Source organism: Oncorhynchus masou, unplaced genomic scaffold, assembly GCF_036934945.1.
Source record: "Oncorhynchus masou masou isolate Uvic2021 unplaced genomic scaffold, UVic_Omas_1.1 unplaced_scaffold_5215, whole genome shotgun sequence".
In the NCBI taxonomy this organism is placed as follows: Eukaryota; Metazoa; Chordata; class Actinopteri; order Salmoniformes; family Salmonidae; genus Oncorhynchus; species Oncorhynchus masou.
The window spans coordinates 12,544-23,069 of NW_027011623.1; the positions used below are offsets into that span (position 1 = coordinate 12,544).

A 10,526-nucleotide genomic window follows, 5' to 3' on the forward strand; every position below is an offset into this window, starting at 1 on the left:
GTAGAATCTCTAGCCGCACGGTAGAATGTCTATATGGACGGTAGAATGTCTAGATGAACGGTAGAATGTCTAGATGCACGGTAGAATGTCTAGATGCACGGTAGAATGTCTAGATGCACGGTAGAATGTCTAGATGCACGGTAGAATGTCTAGATGCACGGTAGAATGTCTAGATGGACGGTAGAATGTCTAGATGGACGGTAGAATGTCTAGATGGACGGTAGAATGTCTAGATGGACGGTAGAATGTCTAGATGGACGGTAGAATGTCTAGATGAACGGTAGAATGTCTAGATGAACGGTAGAATGTCTAGATGAACGGTAGAATTTCTAGATGAACTGTAGAATGTCTAGATGCATGGTAGAATGTCTAGATGCACGGTAGAATGTCTAGATGGATGATAGAATGTCTAGCCGCACGGTAGAATCTCTAGCCGCACGGTAGAATGTCTATATGGATGGTAGAATGTCTAGATGAACGGTAGAATGTCTAGATGCACAGTAGAATGTCTAGAATGTCTAGATGCACGGTAGAATGTCTAGAATGTCTAGATGCACGGTAGAATGTCTAGAATGTCTAGATGCACGGTAGAATGTCTAGATGGACGGTAGAATGTCTAGAATGTCTAGCCGCACATAAAACATGTAAAGTATCAGAGGAAAAGTCCATCAGCATCCCATGAAAATGTACCTATATTTACCATATCAGAAACATTACATTAACATCTCATTAACATAACATGTGATCATGAGGGATCAAAAACTCTTTCAGAACATAAAAACATTATTATTAACCCAACACCAGAACATTAAAATGCTTCATTCTAACTCAATATCATTGTGAAATAAAAGCAGTATGACCAGAGGATAAGAAGAATGGTGGAACTGGTCTTGCAGAACAGAGAGTGGAGAGGCACTGGATACACCATCTGATTTGTTTCAAAATACACATTCAGAGAAAGACCTCTACACAAATTACATTTAGATGTCATTAAAATTACATTATTACACTTAGTCATTAGTCATTAAAGTGCTTTAAGGAGAAGGAAGGGAGTAAGGAATGGAGGGAGGATATAGAATTGGAACAGGGCCCATTGAGGTGTGGGAAAGGGAACCCTAGTCAGTTGTACAGCTGAATGCATTTAACCCATTTGAATCAGAGGTGCGGGGGGGGGCTGAATGCATTTAACCCATTTGAATCAGAGGTGCGGGGGGAGCTGAATGCATTTAACCCATTTGAATCAGAGGTGCGGGGGGGGCTGAATGCATTTAACCCATTTGAATCAGAGGTGCGGGGTGGGGGTGAATGCATTTAACCCATTTGAATCAGAGGTGCGGGGGGGTGGCTGCCTTAATCAACGTCCACAACATCGGCACCCAGGGAGCAGTTGTTGTTGGGGGTAAACTGCCTTGCTCAAGGGAAAGGGTTCCTTTGAGTAAATATACCATTACAGTGTTTGAATCGAGACAGATAACGTCAGTCTACAGGTTGTAGCTGTGCTGGTAGACTTCCACTCATTCTGCTAATGCTAGTTAGCATTGACTCGTGAAACAACTTTTAACCTCCTCAAAACTACACACAGAGAAATAAATTGTATCAATGAGAAAAAACATCTTAATTGCTAGAATCTGGCACTATTCTTTACTCAGGGCTGTTCAGTTCTGGTTCTGGAGGCCCGAAACACTTCTGTTTCTGCAAGTTAATTACACTCACCCCTGATTTTACTAGCAGTCCTCCTCTATCTAGTAGTGAATCTAAACTAGAGGAGGACGAGGAGGAAAGGAGGAAGAGGGAGGGGCAAGACATGATGGATTAGCAGGCAGTGATGTCATATAAATATATTATTATGAAAACATTCATATCCTTAACCAGAAATATATGTCATATATATATATACATACTGGGACCACACCAGGATTATATACACACACACACAGCGAGCAGAGCTGGGACCACACCAGTATTACTTCATAGTATCAAGGAAACACCAAGAGGATGTAACTTCTTTAGGAAAACAGCACTAATATTGGAAACATCATTATGTTTTCATTAATATTTTTCCAGACTATAAAACACTAGATTTTACATCCAGCGGGTTATTAAACATCATTATGTTTTCATTAATGTTTTCCCAGGCTATAAAACACTAGATTTTACATCCAGCGGGTTATTAAACATCATTATGTTTTCATTAATGTTTTCCCAGGCTATAAAACACTAGATTTTACATCCAGCGGGTTATTAAACATCATTATGTTTTCATTAATGTTTTTCAGGCTATAAAACACTAGATTTTACATCCAGCGGGTTATTAAACATCATTATGTTTTTATTAATGTTTTTCCAGGCTATAAAACACTAGATTTTACATTCAGCGGGTTATTAAACATCATTATGTTTTCATTCATGTTTTTCCAGGCTATAAAACACTAGATTTTACATCCAGCTCGTTATTAAACATCATTATGTTTTCATTAATGTTCTTCCAGGCTATAAAACACTAGATTTTACATCCAGCGGGTTATTAAACATCATTATGTTTTTATCAATGTTTTCCAGGCTATAAAACACTAGATTTTACATCCAGCGGGTTATTAAACATCATTATGTTTTCATTAATGTTTTTCCAGGCTATAAAACACTAGATTTTACATCCAGCGGGGTATTAAACATCATTATGTTTTCATTCATTTTTTCCAGGCTATAAAACACTAGATTTTTACATCCAGCATTTATTAAACATCATTATGTTTTCATTAATGTTTTTCCAGGCTATAAAACACTAGATTTTACATCCAGCGGGTTATTAAACATCATTATGTTTCATTAATGTTTTTCCAGGCTATAAAACACTAGATTTTACATCCAGCAGGTTATTAAAGGACAAAAGAGTTGTCTGTTTCAGATATTCATTTTTGCCATGGAAAACAAATCTGTCAATACTGGTATGGTCACAGCCTTAAACCTATGTGACAGTGTTGGTCTCCACAGGTCCAGGGTCAGAGGTCAAGTGACAGTATATAGTTCCTCCTTGGTGCTGTGACAGAGTGTGTAACCACAGACTCCAGGGCTCCAGGTGTTCATGGAGTCTGTCTCTCTGGGAGGCAGAAGGAACACCACACTAGAGGCAACCAGGACGTGCCATAGAGAGTGTGTGTACAGGTAGTTGTCCTCCGTCTCAGCAAACACGTACACACACACACCGACCAGCGCTGAGGCCAGGCCTGGGAGGAGAAACAGTACCCAACGCCGCCAAGAGGGGGGGTAGCACTGTTTCCTCTTCAGCCCTCGATACACCTGGAAACACACACATTATACAGTTACACACAACCTTAACCTGGCAGGAGGCTAAAACACTGTCTCCTCTTCAGCCCTCGATATACAGTAACAGTCAACAGTTTGGACACACCTACTCATTCCAGGGTTTTTCTTTATTTTGACTATCTTCTACATTGTAGCATAATAGTGAAGACATCAAAACTATGAAATAACACATATGGAATCATGTAGTAACCAAAAAAGTGTTAAACAAATCAAAATATATACTATATTTGAGATTCTTCAAAGTATCCAACCTTTGCCTTGATGACAGCTTTGCACACTCTTGGCATTCTTTCAACCAGCTTCAGGAATGCTTTTCAAACAGTCTTGAAGGAGGTCCCACATATGCTGAGCACTTGTTGGCTGCTTTTCCTTCACTCTGTGGTCCAACTCAGCCCAAATCAACTAATTTGGGTTGGGGTTGGGTGATTGTGGAAGCCAGGTCATCTGATGCAGCACTCCATCACTCTCCTTCTTGGTCAAATAGCCCTTACACAGCCTGGAGGTGTGTTTTAGGTCATTGTCCTGTTGAAAAACAAATGATGGTCCCGCTATGCTCAAACCAGATGGGATGGCATATTGCTGCAGAATGCTGTGGTAGCCACATGCTGGTTAAGTGTGACTTGAATTCTAAATAAATAACTGACAGTGTCACTAGCAAAGCACCATCACACCTCCTCCTCCATGCTTCACGGTTTTTCACAGGTGTATTTTCACTGAGTTCCGGCAGAAGTTCTGTTTAACAACATTGGATGGTTGTGTTGTAATTAGTGTTGCGTTGTAATTATGTTTTATTTATTTATCATCTGTTCAGTTCACCTACTCTGTGTCCCACAAAGACATAAGTTGGAACCAAAAATTTGGACTCATCAGACCAAAGGACAGATTTCCACCGGTCTAATGTCTATTGCTCGTGTTTCTTGGCCCAAGCAAGTCTCTTCTTCTTCATGGTGTCCTTTAGTAGTGGTTTCTTTACAGCAATTCGACCATGAAGGCCTGATTCACGCAGTCTCATCTGAACAGTTGATGTTGAGATGTGTCTGTTACTTGAACTCTGTGAAGCATTTATTTGTGCTGCAATTTCTGAGTCAGTTAACTCTAATGAACTTATCCTCTGCAGCAGAGGTAACTCTGGGTCTTCCTTTCCTGTGGTGGTCCTCATGAGAGACAGTTTCATCATAGTGCTTGATGGTTTTGGCCACTGAACTTGAAGAAACTTTCAAAGTTCATGACATTTTCCGGATTGACTGAACTTCATGTCCTAAAGTATTGATGTCGTTTCTCTTTGTTGTTGTTTGAGCCAAAATATGGACTTGGTCTTTTACCAAATACGGCTATCTTCTGCACCCCTAACAACACAACTGATTGGATGAAACGCATTAAGGAAAGAAATTCCACAAACTAACAAGACACCTGTTCATTGAAATGCATTCCAGGTGACTACCTCATGAAGCTGGTTGATAGAATGCCAAGAGTATGCAAAGCTGTCAAAGGCAAAGGGTGGAATCTCAAATATATTTCAATTTGTTTCACACTTTTTTGGTTACTCCATGAATCCATATTTCTACATGGTAGAAAATAGTACAAATAAAGAAAAACCCTGGAATGAGTAGGTGTGTCCAAACTTTTGACTGGTACTGAATGTATGGATGTGTTGTTACCCAGGAGGTCACCATGGATACATGGATGTATAGTTACCCAGGAGGTCACCATGGATGTATAGTTACCCAGGAGATCACCATGGATACATGGATGTATAGTTACCCAGGAGGTCACCATGGATACATGGATATATAGTTACCCAGGAGGTCACCATGGATGTATAGTTACCTAGGAGGTCACCATGGATACATGGATATATAGTTACCCAGGAGGTCACCATGGATGTATAGTTACCCAGGAGGTCACCATGGATACATGGATATATAGTTACCCAGGAGGTCACCATGGCCAGTACAGCACAGAGGATGGGTCCCAGCATGTTCCACAGTCCTCTCCGGTCCAGCTGCATGGACATCGCTATCAGCAGAGTACCGAGCATGAACAACATCTACACACACAACAAGCGTTAGCATCACATATCAAGTCTGAGTGTGTTTGTAGTAGGTCTGTCTGTGAGTGTGTGTGTGTGTTTGTAGTAGGTCTGTCTGTGAGTGTCTGTGTGTTTGTAGTAGGTCTGTGAGTGTGTGTGTTTGTAGTAGGTCTGTGAGTGTGTGTGTGTGTGTGTGTGTTTGTAGTAGGTCTGTCAGTGTGTGTGTTTGTAGTAGGTCTGTCAGTGTGTGTGTTTGTAGTAGGTCTGTCAATGTGTGTGTTTGTAGTAGGTCTGTGAGTGTGTGTTTGTAGTAGGTCTGTCAGTGTGTGTGTTTGTAGTAGGTCTGTCAATGTGTGTGTTTGTAGTAGGTCTGTCAATGTGTGTGTTTGTAGTAGGTCTGTGAGTGTGTGTTTGTAGTAGGTCTGAGAGTGTGTGTGTGTAGTAGGTCTGAGTGTGTGTGTTTGTAGTAGGTCTGTAAGTGTGTGTGTGTAGTAGTCTGTGAGTGTGTGTGTGTAGTAGTCTGTGAGTGTGTGTGTGTAGTAGGTATGTGAGTGTGTGTGCAGTAGGTCTGTGAGTGAGTGTGTGTGTGTAGTAGGTCTGTGAGTGTGTGTGTGTGTAGTAGGTCTGTGAGTGTGTGTGTGTGTAGTAGGTCTGTGAGAGTGTGTGTTTGTAGTAGGTCTGAATGTGAGTGTGTGTAGTAGGTCTGTGAGTGTGTGTGCAGTAGGTCTGTGAGTGTGTGTGTGTGTGTAGTAGGTCTGTGAGTGTGTGTGTGTGTGTGTGTGTGTGTGTGTGTGTGTGTGTGTGTGTGTGTGTAGTAGGTCTGTAAGTGTGTGTGTGTAGTAGGTCTGTAAGTGTGTGTGTGTAGTAGGTCTGTAAGTGTGTGTGTGTAGTAGGTCTGTGAGTGTGTGTGTGTGTGTTTGTAGTAGGTCTGTGTGTGTGTGTGTGTGTGTGTAGTAGGTCTGTGAGTGTGTGTAGTAGGTATGTGAGTGTGTGTGTAGTAGGTCTGTGTGTGTGTGTGTGTGTGTGTAGTAGGTCTGTAAGTGTGTGTGTGTGTGTGTGTGTGTGTGTGTGTGTGTGTGTAGTAGGTCTGTAAGTGTGTGTGTGTGTAGTAGGTCTGTAAGTGTGTGTGTGTGTGTGTAGTAGGTCTGTAAGTGTGTGTGTGTGTGTAGTAGGTCTGTAAGTGTGTGTGTGTAGTAGGTCCGTTAGTGTGTGTGTGTAGTAGGTCCGTGAGTGTGTGTGTGTAGTAGGTCCGTGAGTGTGCGTGTGTAGTAGGTCCGTGAGTGTGCGTGTGTAGTAGGTCCGTGAGTGTGTGTGTGTAGTAGGTCCGTGAGTGTGCGTGTGTAGTAGGTCCGTGAGTGTGCGTGTGTAGTAGGTCTGTGAGTGTGCGTGTGTAGTAGGTCCGTGAGTGTGCGTGTGTAGTAGGTCTGTGAGTGTGCGTGTGTAGTAGGTCTGTGAGTGTGCGTGTGTAGTAGGTCTGTGAGTGTGCGTGTGTAGTAGGTCTGTAAGTGTGCGTGTGTAGTAGGTCTGTAAGTGTGCGTGTGTAGTAGGTCTGTAAGTGTGTGTGTGTAGTAGGTCTGTAAGTGTGTGTGTGTAGTAGGTCTGTAAGTGTGTATGTGTAGTAGGTCTGTAAGTGTGTATGTGTAGTAGGTCTGTGAGTGTGTATGTGTAGTAGGTCTGTGAGTGTGTATGTGTAGTAGGTCTGTAAGTGTGTATGTGTAGTAGGTCTGTAAGTGTGTATGTGTAGTAGGTCTGTAAGTGTGTATGTGTAGTAGGTCTGTGAGTATATGTGTAGTAGGTCTGTGAGTGTGTGTAGTTGGTCTGTGAGTGTGTGTGTGTGTGTAGTAGGTCTGTAAGTGTGTGTGTGTAGTAGGTCTGTAAGTGTGTGTGTGTAGTAGGTCTGTAAGTGTGTGTGTGTAGTAGGTCTGTGAGTATGTGTGTAGTTGGTCTGTGAGTATGTGTGTAGTTGGTCTGTGAGTGTGTGTAGTTGGTCTGTGAGTGTGTGTGTGTGTGTAGTAGGTCTGTGAGTGTGTGTAGTCGGTCTGTGAGTGTGTGTAGTTGGTCTGTGAGTGTGTGTAGTAGGTCTGTGAGTGTGTGTGTAGTAGGTCTGTGAGTGTGTGTAGTTGGTCTGTGAGTGTGTGTGTGTGTGTAGTAGGTCTGTGAGTGTGTGTAGTTGGTCTGTGAGTGTGTGTGTGTGTGTGTGTAGTAGGTCTGTGAGTGTGTGTGTAGTAGGTCTGTGAGTGTGTGTAGTTGGTCTGTGAGTGTGTGTGTGTGTGTAGTAGGTCTGTGAGTGTGTGTAGTTGGTCTGTGAGTGTGTGTGTGTGTGTGTAGTAGGTCTGTGAGTGTGTGTGTAGTCGGTCTGTGAGTGTGTGTGTGTGTAGTTGGTCTGTGAGTGTGTGTAGTTGGTCTGTGAGTGTGTGTAGTTGGTCTGTGAGTGTGTGTAGTTGGTCTGTGAGTGTGTGTAGTTGGTCTGTGAGTGTGTGTAGTTGGTCTGTGAGTGTGTGTAGTTGGTCTGTGAGTGTGTGTAGTTGGTCTGTGAGTGTGTGTAGTTGGTCTGTGAGTGTGTGTAGTTGGTCTGTGAGTGTGTGTGTGTGTGTGTGTGTAGTAGGTCTGTGAGTGTGTGTGTAGTCGGTCTGTGAGTGTGTGTTAACGTACGTGTTTGAATGTGTCTCTGACTCGGGCCATGCAGAGAACAGTGACCCAGATAGAACAGACTGAACCCAGGAAGTCACAGTACTGGAGAGTGTCGTAATCCATGATACACATCACTGTTAAACCTGGCTGGTCACATGCATGGTAGAACTAGACAGAGGAGAGGAGACAGTGGATGAGAGAGGGAGCGAGATACAAAGAGATGGAGATTAGAATTTGGCTAAAAATACTTGAATCAGTTGAACCTTTGCCCTTTATGGTTGTGAGGTCTGAGGTCTGCTCACCAACCAAGAATTCTCACCAACCAAGAATTCACAAAATGGGACAAACACCAAATTGAGACTCTGCATGGAGAATTCTGCAAAAATATCATCAGTGTGTTTCCCGTGACAATAAAGCCCTTTGAATTGATACTGAAATGTGAGGGAGCATAAAGACAATATAAAAGAGGACAGGGGACAATAGGTTGGGGGCTTGGGGTAAGTGTGTATATATATATATACAGTGCCTTGCGAAAGTATTCGGCCCCCTTGAACTTTGCGACCTTTTGCCACATTTCAGGCTTCAAACATAAAGATATAAAACTGTATTTTTTTGTGAAGAATCAACAACAAGTGGGACACAATCATGAAGTGGAACGACATTTATTGGATATTTCAAACTTTTTTAACAAATCAAAAACTGAAAAATTGGGCGTGCAAAATTATTCAGCCCCCTTAAGGTAATACTTTGTAGCGCCACCTTTTGCTGCGATTTCAGCTGTAAGTCGCTTGGGGTATGTCTCTATCAGTTTTGCACATCGAGAGACTGAAATTTTTTCCCATTCCTCCTTGCAAAACAGCTCGAGCTCAGTGAGGTTGGATGGAGAGCATTTGTGAACAGCAGTTTTCAGTTCTTTCCACAGATTCTCGATTGGATTCAGGTCTGGACTTTGACTTGGCCATTCCAACACCTGGATATGTTAATTTTTGAACCATTCCATTGTAGATTTTGCTTTATGTTTTGGATCATTGTCTTGTTGGAAGACAAATCTCCATCCCAGTCTCAGGTCTTTTGCAGACTCCATCAGGTTTTCTTCCAGAATGGTCCTGTATTTGGCTCCATCCATCTTCCCATCAATTTTAACCATCTTCCCTGTCCCTGCTGAAGAAAAGCAGGCCCAAAGCATGATGCTGCCACCACCATGTTTGACAGTGGGTATGATGTGTTCAGGGTGATGAGCTGTGTTGCTTTTACGTTTTGCATTGTTGCCAAAAGTTCAATTTTGGTTTCATCTGACCAGAGCACCTTCTTCCACATGTTTGGTGTGTCTCCCAGGTGGTTTGTGGCAAACTTTAATCAACACTTTTTATGGATATCTTTCAGAAATGGCTTTCTTCTTGCCACTCTTCCATAAAGGCCAGATTTGTGCAATATACGACTGATTGTTGTCCTATGGACAGAGTCTCCCACCTCAGCTGTAGATCTCTGCAGTTCATCCAGAGTGATCATGGGCCTCTTGGCTGCATCTCTGATCAGTCTTCTCCTTGTATGAGCTGAAAGTTTAGAGGGACGGCCAGGTCTTGGTAGATTTGCTGTGGTCTGATACACCTTCCATTTCAATATTATCGCTTGCACAGTGCTCCTTGGGATGTTTAAAGCTTGGGAAATCTTTTTGTATCCAAATCCGGCTTTAAACTTCTTCACAACAGTATCTCGGACCTGCCTGGTGTGTTCCTTGTTCTTCATGATGCTCTCTGCGCTTTTAACGGACCTCTGAGACTATCACAGTGCAGGTGCATTTATACGGAGACTTGATTACACACAGGTGGATTGTATTTATCATCATTAGCCATTTAGGTCAACATTGGATCATTCAGAGATCCTCACTGAACTTCTGGAGAGAGTTTGCTGCACTGAAAGTAAAGGGGCTGAATAATTTTGCACGCCCAATTTTTCAGTTTTTGATTTGTTAAAAAGTTTGAAATATCCAATAAATGTCGTTCCACTTCATGAGTGTGTCCCACTTGTTGATGATTCTTCACAAAAACATACAGTTTTATATCTTTATGTTTGAAGCCTGGAAATGTGGCAAAAGGTCGCAAAGTTCAAGGGGGCCGAATACTTTCGCAAGGCACTGTATATATATATATAACTCACAGTAGAGAAGAACATGGTAAATAGGTTGGGGTTAGTGTGTATATATAACTCACAGTAGAGAAGAACATGGTAAATAGGTAGACAGAGGCCTCAGTGATGTAACAGCGTCGGACAGCGATGACGATTGGCGGGATGAAGAGGAGGTTACTGAGCGTGAGCAGTAGAACTGCTGTCAGCTGACGACCGTACGACTGGGCTGTGATGTCATCAGTACAGCCCCACCCACTCCAACCTGAACACACAATATACACAGTCAGAGGCCAGTTTATTAGGTACACCACCACACGACATGTACTATATATACTATATACACTAACCCCAACCTATTGTCCTGTTCTTCTCTACTGTGAGATATATATATATATATATATAAACACACACACAC

General features: G+C 42.4%; 1 protein-coding gene across 1 annotated transcript; it reads right to left on the reverse strand.

Moving 5' to 3' along the window:
• Positions 1–674: 674 nt before the first annotated feature.
• Positions 675–10,373, reverse strand: LOC135535862 (transmembrane protein 8B-like; the record flags this gene model as incomplete). Its single annotated transcript, XM_064962283.1, has 4 exons — positions 675–3,297; positions 5,255–5,371; positions 8,006–8,152; positions 10,195–10,373. Coding segments are annotated over 4 exons (734 nt in total), but the record flags the coding sequence as incomplete, so codon positions are not given.
• Between the last annotated feature and the right edge of the window lie 153 nt (positions 10,374–10,526).